Source organism: Poromitra crassiceps, assembly GCF_964638095.1.
Source record: "Poromitra crassiceps genome assembly, chromosome: 7".
Taxonomy (NCBI): domain Eukaryota; kingdom Metazoa; phylum Chordata; class Actinopteri; order Beryciformes; family Melamphaidae; genus Poromitra; species Poromitra crassiceps.
Window position 1 is genome coordinate 53162092 of NC_139628.1, and position 20113 is coordinate 53182204.

The following is a 20113-nucleotide window of genomic DNA, read 5'->3' on the forward strand; positions in this document are numbered from 1 at the left end:
CTATAGAGCAGATGCTGAGGATTGGTAGGTGGAGGTGTCTCTATAGAGCAGATGCTGAGGATTGGTAGGTGGAGGTGTCTCTATAGAGCAGATGCTGAGGATTGGTAGGTGGAGGCACTGACTTGAAACTGGATGATCCTTTCTTGGGAAAGGCACAGGTACATGCGTTCCGTGTCCTTCAGGTAGAAGGCACACTTGTGGAGTTGGGAGACCGGGTCGTCTGCGTCCAGCAGCGCTGTCTGCTTGTCCACTTTGCGGATGATCTGAGAGAGAGAGACAGAGAGAGAGTGAGAGAGAGAGAGACAGAGAGAGAGTGAGAGAAAGAGAGAGAGAGAGACACAGAGAGTGAGAGAGAGAGAGAGAAAGAGAGAGAGAGAGAGCTATTATTAGCCGACTCAAAGCTGGATGGATGACTGGAGCGAAGGGAAAGCGGGAAAGAAGCTGAGACAAGGGAGGAAGGGAAAAAGAAAGAAAAGGGAGAACAAAGAAAGAGGAAGGACAGAAAAACAAGGACGTCACGTGATTCGGGAAGAAAGTTAGACAGGAAGTTAGCGCTGCAACGTTGAATCGATTAGTGGTCAACTATTGAGTTAATTGCCCAGTGTTTTGATCATCAATTAATCGGATTGAGTAAAAACAATTAATGGGGTCAAAATTCTCTGATTCCAGCTTCTTAAATGTGAATACTTTCTGGTTTCTTGACTTCTTGAATATGTTTGGGTTGTAGACAAAACGAGACATTTGAGGATGTCATCTTGGGCTTTGGGAAACACTGATGGAGATGTTTTCACCACGTTCTGACCATACATACACACTATGTGTAGACCGATTCAAAATACAATGCTACAGCATGCGCTGGGACGCGTCATCAGTGATGTTAAACTGGGGTCGTGGGGTGTTTCGGGTCTGTCAACATCATACACCCTCGCCCAGTAGACCCAGCCGAGGCCGATTACGACCCCGACCCGCGTCCCAGAAGCAGCCGCTCACGGATCAGCCTTCCTACTCTGTCTGCAACGTTGCCCGCGGAAGGGTTGATCACGCCCAATCCGCTGCAATAGAGCTAGTGCTACACCGCAGTATTGTAAGACCTTCGGTGCATGGAGGGCTAAGGCCCTGTGGGTGAATCCAGGCCGCGCTCCTCCTTCATCTCTCCCGGCCCCTCCCAAAAGGCAATCCTACTATGCCGCACCATAGGCATAGAGGATGCCTCAAGGAGGCCTGTGCGTTGCACGTCATTCGCCTGCGGCGAGCACCTCGCTCTAGCCTGAAGGACCCCAGGCCGCGCCGATCTTTACACAGCTTTTCAGGAGGCTGATCCGTAGCGTTTGTGTATTTCTCCCTCACGAGAGAGCCAGGCTGGGGTGCTAAACCCATCCCGTACCGGGTGCCGTCTCTCCGACCGTCAACTGTCCCAAACAACTCATCATAGTAATAATAATCGACAGGTTAAAGAAGAAAGGAATGAAGGAAAGGAATGAAGGAAACAAGGATGGAAGGGTGGAAGGAGAGAGGGAAGGAGGCTCAGTAGTTGTTGGCAGCTCCCAGGTGTGAAAATACATTTACATATAACACACATTTACATATAACACACGTCACATGAAGACTTTAGGAAGGTGTTGCTGATAAAGAGCCATATTCTCCGGACATCCTTCCTTGGATAAATAAAGTCCCAACAAAGCAAACAGCAAGGCTAATAAGATCACTGCTGCATTGTGTTATGTTCAATACCACCCATTATATCATGCTTATTTATAGCTGATTATTTTCCTTTGATAATAAGATAAGTATTTTCCTTTGTTTGACTCCATTACCTGCTACTGTGCTAACCCAATTTCCCCACATCTTCATTCAAGTGTCATGTAATCTAATCCAGTCTAAGTGTCATTGGGTGTGTTACCAGTCTGGGCAGGGCCATGCCGGTGACGGAGCACACCAGCTTGACCGTCTGGCCGTAGTGGATGTAACCATCTCTCACAGTGAACTCCTCCCCTTCTGACTCCTCATCATCCACTGGAGAGAGAGACACACACACGCACGCGCACGCGCACACGCACACGCACACACACACGCACACACACACACACACACACACACACACACACACACACACACACACACACACGCACACAAAGACAGGCTGTCAAACTCCCATAAGCTCTATGTTTCCCAGATGTTACGGGACTTAAGACACACGGTCAGCCTATCACGTCCTTCGTCTACAATCAATCAACTGTTTGACATGTCGTTAAGGAAGGGCGGGGACTTGAGTCCAATGACTTGGATTCGAGACGAGTCACAATTGAATTGCTCGAGAGACTTGACTGAAGCTTGGAGAGAAGACTTGAGACCACTTGGTGAAAGACTTGAGACTTCACTTTGTGGTGACTAGGGAGTAGGGACTTGACTTGTACTTTGATGAGTTGAAAACATCTCTAAATTCTTGACCGAAGAATGATTTAGTAAGTTGATCTTGATCTAAATGATTTAGATTGAAATGGATGAGATTTGTTCCACCCAGACAAGTGAATTTAAATCACGTTTTCTCTATTTGTATGGAATGATTGCATTTCTAATAAAACCACATTGCATTGAACAGTCCTAGATTTGATGTTTTCTTTAAGATATCAAAATGATACTGGACTGGTTTGTTTTGATTGATTTGACTTACATACCAGTTAAACAGTGTTTGTATTCACCTTATGCAGCCCCGCCCACTTTTTCTCCTCCGTGTTTAGACGCAATTGTATATGTTCTTCCCGTTCAGAGCTAGTTGGCGGCCAATTTCAAAACAAAACATCATATGAAATGAAGTTTATCAACATTCAGAATTAAGCTACACTGCGGCCAACTTCAGTGACATGTTCATAGCGTTACTGCTGCGAGGAGCCGATGGCTGTACCCGGTCGGCATTTAACGTTATAGTTACAAAAGTACGTCGACAGTGTTTTCTCACTGCCAGTACAGTAGCCGGTTGACAGATAGCCTACTAGCTAGCGTCAGTCCGACCGGTCACACAGCCCTCGCTGCTCGTTAAATATTTCCAAATAGGCGTTATTCTGATGAACTGGTCACATATTTGGAATGTTATGTTCTCATCCAAAAAAATATTAAAACTTTAAAACAGTTTGTTTGTTTTTTTGCTTGAAAACAGCTTTTTGGCAAGTCTAAAAAGGACTACGGTAGGCGTCATCTACTTCCGGGTCTAAAACGGAAAGACGATTACAAAATGACGTCATGCAGAAGCGTCCTTATATGGGCAAATGATGTGGTGAATAGAGATAGTAGAGATAGTAGTGCTGTTAGTGGGTAGGGGCTTACACAGGTGGATGTAGAAGGCGCCCCACTGCTGGGAGCTGGCGTGGAAGTTGCCCCCCTCCACGTGCAGGTAGCGCGTGCTGACCGTTTGGGAGCGCAACCGGTTGAACAGTGCCACCTTGGTCCCTGACGCAATACACACTGTCGACGAACACACACACACACACACACACACACACACGTTACACAATGATCCAAAACAGACAGGCCGTTTAAAGGTCAGCTGTGTTGACAATGTGATAAGGGGTGAGAAAATAGCCACGAAACAAATCTTACGAGGTGTTGTGTACACTACAGGTGTTCCGCATGCTCAAAATGACAGTCACCACCAGCTGGTTACTAGCAACTGAGCAGCAGGCTACGCCGCCCTCTAGTGGCAGTCGTTGGCTTTAACAACCCTTGTCAAACTGCAGTTGGATGACGAGTATACTTTGGAAAAGGCCAAATTTGTGACCTTCAGCATGCCGAACACTGTTGACAGAACATTACCCCCACTGCTGGCTTTGCTTATGCCGACATAGTGATTTTTACATGCGAGGCTATTTTGGTCTGAGCTTAAATCTAACGTCAGAGCTTTTGACACACAGTCACAGTTACACATAACATTTTAATATGTATTTTGAGGCAGTATATATGTTGCCAACACTGATTGTAGCGATTGCAATCGTCGGACTAAAACAGAAGACGTCTCTTGACTTTAGCTCGACCGCACTTATTTTTCATAGGCCTCACAGTTATTAATAGAGAAATACTAGAAATACTACATGCTGCATAACTCACATGCTGTACTGGCAGAACTCACAATATCAGACTCCTAGGCACTAGCTGACTCCACCAAAAGTGTACAGACAGACAGACAGACAGACACACACACACACACACACACACACGTGCACAACTCACAGTCGGCATTCTTGAGGGACTGCTTCTTTTTGGAGGGCTTGGAGATAACTTTGATCCTCTTGCTGAGGAAGACGCCGATGTCGGCGCTGTTGCCGTAGAACATCTTGACAGACAACATGAAGTGCTTTCTCTTAGAACATCTTGACAGACAACATGAAGTGCTTTCTCTTGTCGGAGTCGGATATGTACAAGGTTTTGGCTGTGCAATAGTTCTGGTGGTGGAGGAGCAGAGCAGAGGGAGGGGTGGTGGTGGAACGTTAGGATTGGATTTTTGCTGAAGCAAAATGAATGACAGTTGATGAACACATCATTAGCTGACTGAAGATATGGACACACAGAGAGATGGTGAATTCAAGTCGTGGGGGGAAATACACGCATACCTATAGCTCAGATTTCCATCCAAATAATGGCTTTTTATCAAATCTAAAGTACATCGAACAGTACATGCATCTTTGTCAGCCTCTCATGATGTTAATGACAGTGACTTTTACATATTGGCTTGTCGCTGTTGTGAACAGGAAAATTGTAAGAATAATAACTCTGCAATGGTAAAAGGGGTCAAGAGTAATTTGTAGCAATGGTTGTTTCTATGGCATCAAGGACCCCTGAACTGACACATTAGACTAGGGCCCCACAGCTGATCAGATTATGTCCCAGGGCCCCACAGCTGATCAGATTTTTGTCCCAGGGCCCCACAGCTGATCAGATTTTTGTCCCAGGGCCCCACAGCTGATCAGATTTTTGCTTCTGGATGTTTGATTACAGAAAGTATGAAACACATTAGGCAGAATGCTGTCATTCTGTTACTTATGGATGGAATTCTAGTGAAAATAAACGAGTCCCCTTTTTTGCTGGGGACCCCCTGGAACCCCCTCAAGGACCCCACTTTGAGAACCACTGATCTATGGTAATTTCCAGTGAGTGTGTGTGTGTGTGTGTGTGTGTGCGTGTGTGTGTGCGCGCATGTGTGTGTGTGCGTGTTGTACCTTTCCCTCTAAGTTAAGCTGCTGCATCTCTTGGTCGCTGTTGCCGATGCCGATGAAGGCGCAGGGCTGCGACTCCTGCTCCGAGCAGCCATCTCGCTCCATCTGCTCCTTCTTTTTCTTCCAGCCGCTGCCCATCAGGTACACACAGGGAGGCGGGCAGAAGAACCTGGACACCAGAACATACAGGACTCATTAAGACCCATCAGGTACACACAGGGAGGCGGGCAGAGGAACCTGGACACCAGAACATACAGGACTCATTAAGACCCATCAGGTACACACAGGGAGGCGGGCAGAAGAACCTGGACACCAGAACATACAGGACTCATTAAGACCCATCAGGTACACACAGGGAGGCGGGCAGAAGAACCTGGACACCAGAACATACAGGACTCATTAAGACCCATCAGGTACACACAGGGAGGCGGGCAGAAGAACCTGGACACCAGAACATACAGGACTCATTAAGACCCATCAGGTACACACAGGGAGGCGGGCAGAAGAACCTGGACACCAGAACATACAGGACTCATTAAGACCCATCAGGTACACACAGGGAGGCGGGCAGAGGAACCTGGACACCAGAACATACAGGACTCATTAAGACAGTGGTCCCCAACCACCTGGCCGCAGACCAACCGGTACCGGGCAGCGCAACGCATTTGGTACCGGGCCGAGAGCCGGTCCAGAAAACTAGCTTTTTTTTTTAAATAAACATAGGCTATAATATTATAGGCTGTGTGTGGTAGTTGAAACATAGTTTCAAGTTGACGTTTATTTATGTTTGTAGTTAAAACAAAAACATAAATACTGTATAGACGGTTTTCACCAGAGCGCAACCCCACAGCACTTCCTTTTTCTCAGCATTCGGCAAACTGCAGAAATATTCACTCGACATCGTTACTTTTGTTTTCGCCGCTCAGCTGTATAGATGGTTTTCACGGAATGGTCAGTCCTGCACTTGAATGTTTTTTTTTCTTTTATGTCCATAGCAAACACTGCAACAGGAAGTGAGCGGGGGTTCAATTTAGAATGTTTTTGTTGTCAAGTTAAAACCGTCTATAGGCTACATACAGTACAGTACAACACAAAAGGCTGTTATTTACCCTTTGTCACCACCTGGTGAGTAAATATATATGTAACTAAAACCATTAAAATTGGCAACCGATCCGCGACTTTTTTTTCCATGTATCTACCGGTCCTTGGCACAAAAAAGGTTGGGAACCCCTGCATTAAGAGATGCGGAATGACATAAACTCTGCCTCTCTTTCTATACATATTTTTTTAATGACATTTTTTCTGAATTTTCTCCTCAATTGTACTTGGCCAATCCCCCTGCTGTCCCAGTCGTCGCTCCAGACTGTAGACTAGCACATGCTTCCTCTGATGCATGTGCAGTCGCCAGCCACTTAATTTCACCTGACAGCGAGGAATTTCAATGAGAGGACGTAGCTCGTGGGGGGGGGGATCACGCTATTCCCCCCAGTTCCCCTCCCCACGAACAGGCACCCCGACTGGCCAGGGGACACATACCCTTAATCACACACGCAGACGCGGCCAATCAACCCGGAGGTAACACGGGAACTCGAACCTGCGACCCTCATGTCGGTAGGCACGGAATCACATGAAAAACTTGTATGTGTATAATCCTCATTTCTTCTGTAACAAATGTGTCAACCTGTTACATACACACACACACACTTAAGCACATTGTGTATATACAATCTTTTGCACTAGCAATATTGAGTCTTTTTTGTGTTGACTTGATCACTGTATGGCATGCAGGCACCAAGACAAATTCCTCATATGTAACTTGCATATTGTGGCAATAAAGTGATTCTGATTCTGTTACTGTAAATATGAATATGTAACATGTAATAATATGTATAATCAACTTGCATCATTAAATTAGGGTGAAAGAAAAAGCTGCATGATTGGCAAGAATGTTTGGTGAGCCAAGGTTTAGCTTAGCTTTGATTTGACTTGAAAAAGCACAAAAACACGTTGACAGAAATAAATATCCCCGAATCCCCAAAAAGTGTTTAAAGGAGAGAACGGATGGATATGAGTGCAATCCAATTCAGTCCAGGCACAAAGCACAAAAAAAGTGTAATACCCCATACTGATGATGGCGGTCATACTGGTCAGGGTGCATCTTTTAGTTTGCACCACTAGGGGGCAGAGCTGCACCAAGCTCCAAGCAGAGATGCATACTATCAACAGTTATGCACAGTTCAACCAAACAGTTTCCCAATCTGTCAAGCTCCATTTAGCAGATGCTCCTGTGATCAGTTCAGTATGGAAACTATGACAGGAGGAATATAAACCAGCATCACAAATAAAAAGGTACAAACAGGGTTTCTTCATAGTTTCCATTTCAAAATGCCATACTTTTCCAATCATTCTTGTCATTTCTTCTGGAATGATACGACTACATCAAACATGTAGGTATCCTGTGCGTATATAATGATGAACCGCCATCTTTTTGTTGTTTTGATGGATCGCAATGTGCACTTTCTAAACTTTTCAAGGCGTGGAAATTATTCAACTGTTTCACGTGTTCTGACTTCAACTTTCTATTCTAGAGTCTAGAGACCTTGTACAAATAACAGGAATTCCTGATACCACCAAAAATAAATCAAAACAAATATGACAATTGCATCTCACATCTCAGCCAGGAAAATGTGTCTTGTCGAGCAAACAAAGAAAAAGAAAGGGGAAAAAAAAGAAATACCCCACATTTCAAAAACACAAGTTTATACGTGTGTGTGTGTGTGTGTGTGCATGTATGTGCGTGCGTGCGTGTGCGCGCGCGCGTGTGTGTGTGTGTGTGTGTGTGTGTGTGTGCGTGTGTGTGCGTGTGCGCGTGTGTGTGTGTGCGCGCGTGAGTCAAATCAACTCATTACTGAACTAGCACACTTCAAATGACTTTTTTGTGTGTGTGTGTCAGTGTGGAACGGTAAAGTGACCCATTTCGCAACAGCACCAGTCTCTGTCTGTCTCTGTCAGTCTCTGTCTGTCTCTGTGGGTGTTTGTCTACTTTCACCTCCTATAAAAAGGGAACAGACGGAGACAGCTAGAGACAAAGAGAGAGACACAGAGCACATTCAAACTGTCTACTACACACACACACTTCTTTTATTATGACGCTCCCCTCGTTACAAAGTTAACTCACAATACAAACACAGAAGCGATCGCAGGCGGCAGACAGACACACAGCACATGCTTTTGTCCGTCCAAAGGATGTTAAGCTGCCTGATATTATGCACATAGCGCTAGAATCCTGATACGTTGAGACTGCAGAGAGATTTCTGCAGCCTACGGTCATTGTGTACCCGCTCGCTCGCGTCGCACAACGTGAATGAAAACGATCGCCCATTCCGCCTGCGATACAGGAGAATTCCCGCCGGGACGTCCGGTGACTAGCAGACAGTCACGTGACCAAACACTGGTCATGTGTGCTGAGGCAGGCCGGCGTATTGGTTACAGAGAGCGTCCTTCACCCTGACTGCTCGGCTTCAAGCCCTCTGTATCCCGCAAGCATCCAGCCAGAGATGCTCACATTTTCTGCAAGTCCAAGTCAAGTCTCAAGTCTCTGGTCACAAGTCCAAGTCAAGTCTCAAGTCTCTGGTCACAAGTCCAAGTCAAGTCTCAAGTCTCTGGTCACAAGTCCAAGTCAAGTCTCAAGTCTCTGGTCACAAGTCAAGTCAAGTCTCAAGTCTCTATGGGTCATCTGCTGCACGTCATCCAGTCTGCTGAGAACACTGCATAGCTAAAAGTAAGGAATTCAAAGCATGAACTGTATTATATCCTCACTGCTTATCTATTAGAAGACAGTAGCAGCAATGATTAGAGATGACATTAGTAGACATTTCCTTCATGTTAATGCATCAAAATAATAATAAATAGAATAAAGAAAAATAACGATTGTTCACAAGTCCCAAACCTTCAAGTCCAAGTCAAGTCTCAAGTCTCTGGTCACAAGTCCAAGTCAAGTCTCAAGTCTCTGGTCACAAGTCCAAGTCAAGTCTTAAGTCTCTGGTCACAAGTCCAAGTCAAGTCTCTGGTCACAAGTCCAAGTCAAGTCTCTGGTCACAAGTCCAAGTCAAGTCTCAAGTCTTTGGTCACAAGTCCAAGTCAAGTCTCAAGTCTCTGGTCACAAGTCCAAGTCAAGTCTCAAGTCTCTGGTCACAAGTCCAAGTCAAGTCTCAAGTCTCTGGTCACAAGTCCAAGTCTCAATTCTCTTTTGGATGAGCGTTCTATCATCATGCACGAAAAAATATATAAAATTAAATATATATATATAAAAATAAGGATTGCTCACAAGTCCCAAACCTTCAAGTCCAAGTCAAGTCTCAAGTCTTTGAGGACGAGTCTCACGTCAAGTCTCAAGTCACTGTGTGTGTGTGACTTAAGTGCGACTCAAGTCCAAGTCTCAAGTCCAAGACAGTCCCCCATCTCTGGCATCCGCTCTCCACGGCGTGCTGATGCTTTCACCAGAGCTTAGAAAGGTAAAGTCACTAATAGCCATCCAAAGTGAATGTTTTACCACACAAAGAAGTCATCGTCATCATCACATACATCGCTAATTGTCCCCCCCCAGGGGGAATACAGGTAGTATAGTTGTGTCTTGTGTGTTATTCTAGGGTTTGTGTGTGTGTGTGTGTGTGTGTGTGTGTGTGTGTGTGTGTGTGTGTGTGTGTTTATGTGTGCCCTTGATCTCGCCGGTGTCACTTTAACTGGACGAGATGGCCGGCATCAGCCTGAGGAATCCAGCTCAATCTCAGCCCTGTTTCCTCCCCCCCTCCTCCTCTCCTCTCTCTCTCCTCCCCTCTCCCTCTCTCTCCTTCCCCCTCCCCTCTCCCTCTCTCCTCTCCTCCTCCCCTCTCTCTCTCCCTCCTCCCCTCTCACTCTCTCTCCTCCCCCCTCCCCTCTCCCTCTCTCCTCCCCCCTCCTCTCCTCTCTCTCTCCCTCCTCCCCTCTCCCTCTCTCTCCTCCCCCCTCCTCTCTGTCCTCCCCCCTCCTCCCCTCTCCCTCTCTCTCATCCCCCTCCTCCCCTCTCTCTCCTCCCCCCTCCCCTCCTCTCCCTCTCTCCTCCCTCTCTCTCTCTCCTCCCCCCTCTCACTCTCTCTCCTCTCCTCCTCCCCTCTCCTCTCCTCCCCCCTCCTCCCCTCTCACTCTCTCTCCTCCTCCCCTCTCCCTCCTCCCCCTCCTCCCCTCTCTCTCTCCTCCCCCCTCACTCTCTCTCCTCTCCCCCTCTCTCTCTCTCTCCTCCCCCCTCCTCCCCTCTCACTCTCTCTCCTCTCCTCCTCCCCTCTCTCTCTCTCCTCCCCCCTCCTCCCCTCTCTCTCTCTCTCCTCCCCTCTCACTCTCTCTCCTCCTCCCCTCTCTCTCTCTCCTCCCCCCTCCTCCCCTCTCTCTCTCCCTCCTCCCCTCTCACTCTCTCTCCTCCTCCCCTCTCTCTCTCCTCCCTCCCCCTCTCTCTCTCTCTGAGGTGTCTCGGAGTTGGCCTGATTTACCAGGAGATAGGCCTGATGAGATCGCAAGCGGGCCTGCAGCTCAGCCAAGAGAACTCGGGGGAGGACGGAGAGAGTTAAAGAGAGAGAGAGAGAGAGAGAGAGAGAGTGAGAGAGAGAGAGAGAGAGAGAGTGAGAGGGGAGGAGGGAGAGAGAGAGAGAGAGAGAGAGAGAGAGAGAGAGAGAGAGAGAGAGAGAGAGAGAGTGAGAGGGGAGGAGGGAGAGAGAGAGAGAGAGAGAGAGAGAGAGAGAGAGAGAGAGAGAGAGAGAGAGAGAGAGAGAGAGAGCTGGACAAAGATTGAGGGAGAAAGGGACAGAGAGTGAGAGGAGGAGAGCTGTAGAAAGAGTTTGTCCGACAGAAAGGGTTAGTCGAGTTCAAGAGGGTAGGAGAGAGCACTAACACAGGAAGGGAAGATGTTGGAGACAGAGATAGAAGATAGAAAGAGAATGTCTGGGAGTCAGAGTGACTTTGAGAGAGAGGGAGTGAGAGAGAGAGAGAGACAGAGAGAGAGAGAGTGAGAGAAAGAGAGAGAGTGAGAGAAAGAGAGAGTGAGAGAGATACAGAGAGACAGACAGAGAGAGAGGGAGTGAGAGAGAGAGAGTGAGAGAAAGAGAGAGGGAGAGAAAGAGAGACAGAGAGAGAGAGAGAGAGAGAGAGAGAGAGAGAGAGAGAGAGAGAGAGAGAGAGAGAGAGAGGTCCACTGTACAGAATGTGCTGCATGCATTGCCTGAGAGTTACAGTGGAGCAAACCAGAGCAATTTAGAGAGAGAGTGGCGTCAGCAGAGGACCAAAATGCGTGACTCATTAGCCAATGAACAGCCAGGAAGGGGTCTCGCGCTACTTTTGAATGCTAAAATAAAGCTGATCATGTACAATTTGGTTAAAAACAAAAAAACAAAACAAAAACTCTTTCAGAGTAAAACACAAAACTGTCCATTTTGCTGCAACTCGACAGTGCTGCTTAATCCAGGATCTTACTTCCTGGAACTCTTAAGAGTAAAAAACTGCTCCATTGGAGTGAATGTCGCGACTCTTCTATATACACGGCTCTGGAGCAAACTAGCAACAACTACCCACACACACTCCCTACAGGTGAACCCTATGTTTGTTTTGGCCTGTCCTCGAAGTTGTCCTGAGAACCTTGGAGGCCCTTAAAAAGAACCGCACCTCGCGCCCCGGACCCCCCAGCACCTGAATCCTCCATGGCCTTCACACGGACATACCCCCACCCCATCTAGTCTCCCCCGTTCCAGCGCGATTAACCCCCTTCTCCCGCTCCTTCCGGCCCTCGGCGGCCTTCACCTGGACGCGGCCCCTGTGGAGGAGGCCGCCGCTCATTTCCTCCTCTGACCTCTGTGGATATGGAAGGCCAGGAGGGTCAAAATACCCACACGGCATGGAGGCATGCTGGAATGTGTGCTTGTGTTTTTCATAGCCTCCACCTCTTTCTCTACTGCTCGGCCTGATCCCCTTTGACTGACAGACCTGTTCATAAACACTTTCCATAGAGACGAGTGGCGGTCCTGATACAGTGGGGATGCCCGGAGCAGGTTCCTCAAGTTACATTTGAGACTTTTTAAAGACCTGGGGCCGGTTGCACCAACTGGTCTTACACTGGTCTTAAGCTAAGTTGGTCGTAACTTTACGACCTAACAGCTACACCGGTTGCACCAAGACGGCTTAAGCCTTATTTTCACTACGACCAGGCGTAACTCCTACGCCTGGTCAGGAGGAGGCGTAGAGCCTGCCTGTAACAGAGATCTCCGCGGAGACCTTTTTGACCGTCATCGTCGTAACACCGCCAGTTCGCCGTCTTTGAAAGCACGACGTTAGATTATAACTAACTAGTTGTGTGGCTTAGCCTTCCAAAATGTTGCCGTTAATTTTTTAGAATGTAATACATAGAATTGGAACGTTACATTCAATTTCATTCAGACTGTCTGTCCCGATGCGAGGGAGGGTGAGAGGAGGGAGGGTGTTTTACAGTAGTGGCTGAGAGAGCGTAGTGGCACAGTGCTCCAAGCAGGTCGCGAGGCACATTTTTTGCAACATCATCCAATCAGGGTGCATTCCCTGGCAATTCACATGGACGCGCATTGCTACGACCAGCATAGTTAACTCATTGAGTGCCAGCCACTTTTGGAGAACGGACGCTCCCAGTGCCAGAGTTTCAGAGCGTTTTCAGTGATTTCTCGAGGCCCACAGAATATTGTGTGATATTACTATGTAAACACTGAACACGGACAAAGAACGATGAGACTCTATTCTATCATCTGCAAAAAAAAGTTTATTGATCCCATTTTCCGTTCTTTAGTTATGAGCCGGAGAAGATAGCTTGATTCATCCAAAAAAAGCAATTTTTTTCTAGAAGCTGAGATAATTGGCCTTTTGTGAAATTAATCATTTCAAGCACATCACTGACTCTGAAGCTAATCTTTTCTAATGTAGTCACACCTCAAAAATAATTTCCTTCAATAAAACAGTTTAGGCCAGGGAATTTTGTTTGGCAGAATAATATTTTTAGCTACAACCAGCAGCGCTGGCCCCTGCGTGCGCTGCTGGTTGCAGCTTCTTGCTGGTTTTGATTTGCTGCTGGTGGGTATCGGATATTCTGGCTTGCGTTTGTCAATCCTGTCCTGCTGCCTGGGTCTGTCTGGGTGTTGCGTGCTGCTCTGCGTGCCCCCCCCCCCCCCCCCCCCCCCCCGCCCCGCCCCGCCCCGCCTCGCCTCGCCTCAACTGCACACTCCTCCTCCTGTCTGTGGTGGCTCTCTGCTGAGTTTGCTGTGCGCACAGTGAAGGGTGCGGAACAGCCAGGCTTTTTTACAGCGTTCCGCGTGTGTTTGTCACCGGCAACGATGCTTCCAGTTGAGAATAATAACAACTCCACGGTGTGGATGTGCAGATGTGCTGTCGCAACCGACACGGAGCGGCTCAATTGTGGGAGCAGATTGGCTGCTGCAGGCACAGCTGCAGTAACGTGCTTCAGCATATCGATGCATACGGATGCGATGCGATTTCCGTTTCCATAACGACTTCTTCTTTGTTTTTTCCTTGCCTTTCTGTTATGTGGAGAGCACTGTCGCCACCTAAGGGTTCTGTAAAATAGGTTAGACACATCCAATAGCTATAATATTTGTACATCAGAGGCAGAAGGCTTTGATCGACGCCCCACCGTCAAAAAACGCAATTGACGAACATGTCCGTCCTTGGCACTCTACGTTACTATTTGAAATGACGAACATGTCCGTCCTTGGCATTCAATGAGTTAAGACCAGACGTAAGCCGTGTTGGTGCAACAGGCGTAAATCCATGGTCTTAACTAAGACCGACGTAGGAGTTACGACCAGGCATAGTTAAGACCAGTTGGTGCAACCGGCCCCTGTTGAATACCACTTAGAATCAATCCATCAATTTTATATTTATATAGCGGCAGAATGAAGAGGGGCAGGGCTTTTATTTTGATCAGAAAATGCACGTCGGCGACAAGACTGGAGATGAAATTGTGGCGAGTTTCACAGAACTTCAGCTTGAGAGAGTAACATTACTGACAAGAAGAGACCCGAGGGTGGAGCTGGCCTGACAGCGGAGGAGGTCTGCAGCCAGATCCCCCCCCCCCCTTGAGAACTGCGCAGATATGTCTGTAGCAAACGGTCAAAGCTAAGCTGAAAGCTAACATTAGCGGCGAAGCTAAAAAAAAAAAAACTCTCTCGTAACGGACAAGCCCGTCTTTTATTGTCACACGAACACCACAATACATGCATGCGGCCACAACACACTAGGGGTGGGAGAAAAAAATCGATTCACCTAAGTATCGCGATTTTTAATGTCACGATTTTTTGAATCGATCTTTTATTCCAGAATCGATAATCGCAAAAGCAAAAAAAAATTTTTTTTTTTTTTTTTCCTGCCCGCAGTCAGGCCACTCACTGAACAGCAGGCCAGGCGCCGCCTACTGGTTTACTAGTGGTTTTATTACTTTATTAGTTAGTCTGAAGTAATAATTACACTTCAGGGTTAAAGTGGGTGCATCTCATTGTAAAATTGGACTTGGCCCAAATTGGGCTTCAAACGGCCCAAATTGGGCTTCAAACGACCCAAATTGAGCTTCAAACGGCCCAAATTTCACGCGCGTCGGCCCATATCGGCCTGGCCTGCTTGGTATCTAATGCCCGGCCTGAATTATGATCCCAGTCCGCCCCCGTTTTTAACTATATCGCCCAGCCCTACTCATGATATAATATACAGTCTCTAGTGTATGATTAAACTTTTCCCATGTTCTAACCTAGTGTAAAAAAGCAAACAAACTGAAAAAAGAAAGGAAAAAAAGAAACAAAAATCGCAATAAATCGTAATATCGAATCGCAATAATCGTAGAATCGCAATACTTAAGAATCGCAATATATATCGAATCGGCACCCAAGTATCGTGATAGTATCGAATCGGGAGATAAGTGAATCGGCACAGCCCTACAACACACTCATGCTGACGGTGGCCGGTGAAAAATGTCCTCTGCATTTAACCCATCCAGGCATGTCCTTTTCCTCCGAGGGGCAAGCCAGGAGCAGTGGTCGCTTTCTCGTACAGCGCCCGGGGACCGACTTCGGATGTTGTCGTCACTGGTCGGATGACGATGACGATCTGATCTTCTGCATGTTTTTAGTGGGGGGGGGTTATATACGGAGGAACCCCCTGGGGGAGCACGGGGAGAACATGCAAACTCCACACAGAGAGAAAGGCCCTTACGACGAGATAACCCACCTGGGCAGTAGGCACTGAAGATATGGGGGGGAACACAACCACAGCGCTCACAGTGTCCCAGGCGAGAATCGAACTCAGGACCTTCTAACTGTGAGGTGACAGCGCTACCGACTGCGCCACCGTACCCCTGAAGCTAACGTAGCTTCTTTTATCAATAGCCTCGTTATACCTGCTTGCCTGGAAAACAGACAAGAGTAGCCAAGGGCAGTCAGGCGAGGAGTCAAGAAGACGAAGAAGACTCGCTAGTCTCAGTAGATGCACATCATTTGCCCAGTGACAGACTAGAGCTGTCACTTTTTCCCAAAATAAAGTTAGAACGAACTTTAATTGGCCGCAAAATGTTCGAATATATTCAAAGTTTTTTGGTTAATTAAAGAAAAGAAAAAAAAAATCTGCCAGTTACATTGTATAAATATATATAATATAATATAAAATATTAAAAGAATATTACAAAAAAATCCTCAGCTGTCCTCATGGTCCAGTCGGTCAGCTCCTCTCCGCTGCTGTGTTAGCTTGGACGCTCACAGTCACAACACTGCCTCACAAACTTGGCTGCATCCAACTCGAGACAACTTTTCAGACCCTCCTGGAGACAATCTTTCTCAGAACAGACTAACGCAGTGTATCTTAAAGTGTGGGGCGCGCCCCACTTGTGGGGCGCAGTGGTATTACAGGTGGGGCGCGGGTGAAATCCGCGGAACCAATGTTTTAGCCATTTTTAGGTCGGACTTCTTTTCCCCGTGAGGAAATAAACAAACCCCGCGCTTCCGTAGTGACATGTTCAAATTTCATCAGACAGACTGGAGGCTGTTTTAGTGTTTTAGATTAGTGCACAATGAAGAGACATTTGGCTGGGACAAACAAGGAGTCGGAGGGCGGCAGTCAACAAAAACAACCGAGACGAAAATATGATGACGCCTATCTTGCTCTGGGATTCACAGTCAATGCGGTAGGAGACGAGGAGAGACCAGTCTGTGTTCTCTGTCTGAAAACTCTGGCAGCGGACAGCATGAAGCCTAACAAATTAAAAAGACACTTGGAGACAACACACCCCACTTTCGTCAATAAGCCACTCGGGTTCTTTCAGAGGAAACTCGGTGAATACCGCAAGCAGGAAAATCGCTTTGTAAAAGTGGCATCAGTGAACAGCAAAGCACAACTAGCGTCATACAAGGTCGCATACAGAATTGCACAGTGCAAGAAGCCGCACACCATCGCTGAGGAGCTCATACTCCCAGCAGCTATCCATATGGTGTCAACTATGCTGGATGAGACCAGCGCTGCAAAATTGAAGACTATCCCGCTGTCCAATGACACAGTTGCAAAACGTATATGTGACATTTCAAATGATCTCGAGGAACAACTCACGGAAAAACTGACAGACACACGTTTCGCCTTACAAGTGGACGAGGCTACGGACAGCAATAAAGACTGCTTGCTTATCGCCTATGTTCGCTTTGTCACGTCGGAGTCACTGAGTGAGGATTTGCTGTTTTGCAAGTACGTTACAAGCAGAGCAACAGCTGAAGAGCTATGCTTCTGGACAGTTACCTGACACAACACGGGCTGAATTGGGAGAACTGTGTGGGTTTTTGCAGCCACTAATACTGAGAAAACTTGAGTCCTCACCATTATTATTATTATTTTCTGCACAGGTTGCACTTTATTATTCTTTTGAAAAGATTTGCAGTGGAAAACAGGCTCATTGCAGCCACTAATACTGATAAAACTTGAGTCCTCACAAATGTCTGCACTTATTATTTTCTGCAGGTTGCACCTTATTATTGTTTTGAAACGATTTGCAGTGGAAAACAGGCAGCCCTTAATACAGTGATAGTGACTTGAACTCACAATTAAGATATTTGAATTTATTTTGTTTTGTAGAGGTTGCACTTTATTGTTATTGTTTTTGAAAAGATGTGCAGGGCAAAACAGCCAGAATATAGAAATGAATGGTCATTATGTCAATAAAAGTTAAACTTGGACCGTTTTGTTTCAATTTTGTTGGGGCGGTGGGGCCCGAAAGATTTTCTTCCTCCAAAGTGGGGCCTGACAGAAAAAGTTTGAGAACCACTGGACTAACGCGACAAATCTGGAGACTTTTTCTGACATGGGATTAACATTACCAGCAAGCAGCAGTTGGTTAATTTTAGTTAATAAAAAAATAAATTATAAATAATAATAATAATAATAATAATAATTCAAACAGGTCAATTACATTCGAACATGCCCCCCCCCCCCCTCCCCCACATTCGAAGTTAAATTCGAATTTCGAATAAAAAGTGACAGCTCTATGACAGACCGACAGTGATATGTGCAGTCGTCTCATTCTCCAAGCAGAACATTTTAAATAAAATAAAAATCCTCTTCATCCTGACTGCGTCCCCGGGAGGATTTCTGCTCGTCCCAAATACATATTTAAAAACGGTAAGACCTTTGTAAACGAGGAGAGGTTTGGCTTGATTTGATTCTGGGTCAGCGTGGAGAGATGGACAGATATAGACACCACCAAGGGCAGGGGAGCCTCACTGTCCCATCAGAAAACACACAGAATTATTGACGGATACGTTTTGCTCATAACGCTGCATCTCCATAGAAAAGATACAGACGATGAAGAAACAGACTATCCAATATGAATGAAGAAACTGCCCTGGGAATCCTACAGGGTTATTCCTGTATAGAATAATATTGCAAAAAAAAAAAAAAAAAAAAAAAAAAAAGGGTTTAGTCACACCCCAAAGGCCCAAAGATATATAATATTCACCTTATGTAGCCCCGCCCACTTGACCTAGGTGTGTTATGACTTCCTGTTCAAAACACTGTCTGTTTTACCTGCTCACTAGTACTGTACTGTCACAGGAAGTGTCAACACAATAGGAAGTAACTGACTGACCCGTGTTGGAACATAAGGTGAATACTTCACACACTTATTTCTAGAACATTGAGTTCAGGACAACCCTGACTGCATAGTGCATACTAAGTCAAAATCAAGCATTTTACCGGATCATTTTTAGAGAATGTCAAAGTTAACGTCTCACATTTGTACCTTCAACTGGTATTTCTTTCTCAAACTTGGAGTGCTGTAAGAACACATTGCTCCACAAGATCTGAGAATGACTGATATTAGGGATGGGGCCGAACCGATCCAATATCGGTATCGGGTGCCGATATTGGCACTAATTCACGGATCGGATCGGATCGGAATCGGGGGAAAAAAGAGAAAAAAAGAAATTGCAATTCCAGCGCGGGCCGCACATTACTGGCCGTAATTTGCCCATGTATAATAGTATCCTTCTTTGCCTTGTATATTTTCTTAATTTTGTCTGCTTTTTGCAAGGTATATTTAAAAAAAAATCTTTAATTGGCCAAATCTTTGCCTATACTGTATATTCAAGAAAAATATTGGTATCGGCAGATATCCAAATTCAGGTATCGGAATCGGATCGGAAGTGAAAAAATGTGGATCGTGCATCCAGGCCCGTAGCTACCATTGAGGACACCGAGGTCATGACCTCGGTATTTTCCACACACAATTTTTTTTTTTTTTTAGAAAAATAGCCCCGGCCCCCAGATCTATTCATCTGTCATTGATGTTTTAATGTGACAGTTGATCAGAAATGCAACAATTTGCTTCCTCTCTGTGTGCTATAGAAGGAAGAAAGACAAGTCACAACATTCAGATTTTGCATTGAGGCTAGATTGGGGCTAGACTTTAGGGACAGTTCTAAGTGATGTTTGTGTAGATGGGCCATTGTATTTAATTGAGCAGTATTCTGCCATGTGACCTGTATGCAGAATATAAATTATATTATATGGGGAGACATTTATTTTTTGTATCATTTTAAAGCAACAGCACAGTAAAGAGGATATTAACCTAACATGATGTCTGTAGTTCTTTATAGATCTAGCCTCTTAATTTTGCTCTCAAAGTGCACCAGATTGAAGCATTTTACTTTAAAATGGACAGAATTTTCTATCTGGGGGGCACAGCCCCCCCTGGGCCCCCCAAGCCGCGCTAAAACGACCTCGGTATTTCTCAAACCCTGGCTACGGGCCTGGGTGCATCCCTAACTGATATATTTGAGATCAGGAGAACTCTGACTACACACCAACTCAAAACCAAGCACTTTTTTTTTTACTCCTATCAATTTAGAGAAAGTCCCACATCTGTACGTTGAAATGACTTTATGGCTGAAACTCGGGCTGCTGTGAAAACAACATTGATCCATAATTTCTGACAATGACTGATTTATTTGTGTTCCGGTCCGGATTAACCATGACTACACACGAACCCACAAGTCATGTACGCACGGCAATAAGCATTATCGGTTGCATTGAGTTGCATTGAAAGATGTTTAGAAAGATGTACTAATAGTTATCTAGAGGGCCCCTGAACACTGGAGTATTGGCTGCTTGGGAACATCACCCTGGTGTTGTCATAGCGAAGGGGCCAGCGAAGACAAGGAGCTGTTGGGAGAAGGCTCAACCCACAGGGCCAAGTTATTTTTGCTTGACATCATGTTAGCCCACACCAGGATACAGCTGTTGAAAAATCACGACATGATGGAGGAGCCAGTGTGCAGAGCTGTTTATGTATATAATGCAAGGTTCCCACACTCACTGGACATCCA

General features: G+C 46.1%; 1 protein-coding gene across 1 annotated transcript in view; it reads right to left on the reverse strand.

Annotated features, from left to right (window-relative positions):
- rbpjb (recombination signal binding protein for immunoglobulin kappa J region b) overlaps window positions 1–20113 on the reverse strand; it is a 36735-nt gene that overhangs the window by 15971 nt on the left and 651 nt on the right. The window contains 6 exon segments of the mRNA XM_083639697.1: window positions 123–263; window positions 1901–2013; window positions 3322–3459; window positions 4222–4354; window positions 4356–4433; window positions 5208–5373. Of these exon segments, the coding sequence (XP_083495823.1) occupies window positions 123–263; window positions 1901–2013; window positions 3322–3459; window positions 4222–4354; window positions 4356–4433; window positions 5208–5373 (769 nt within the window).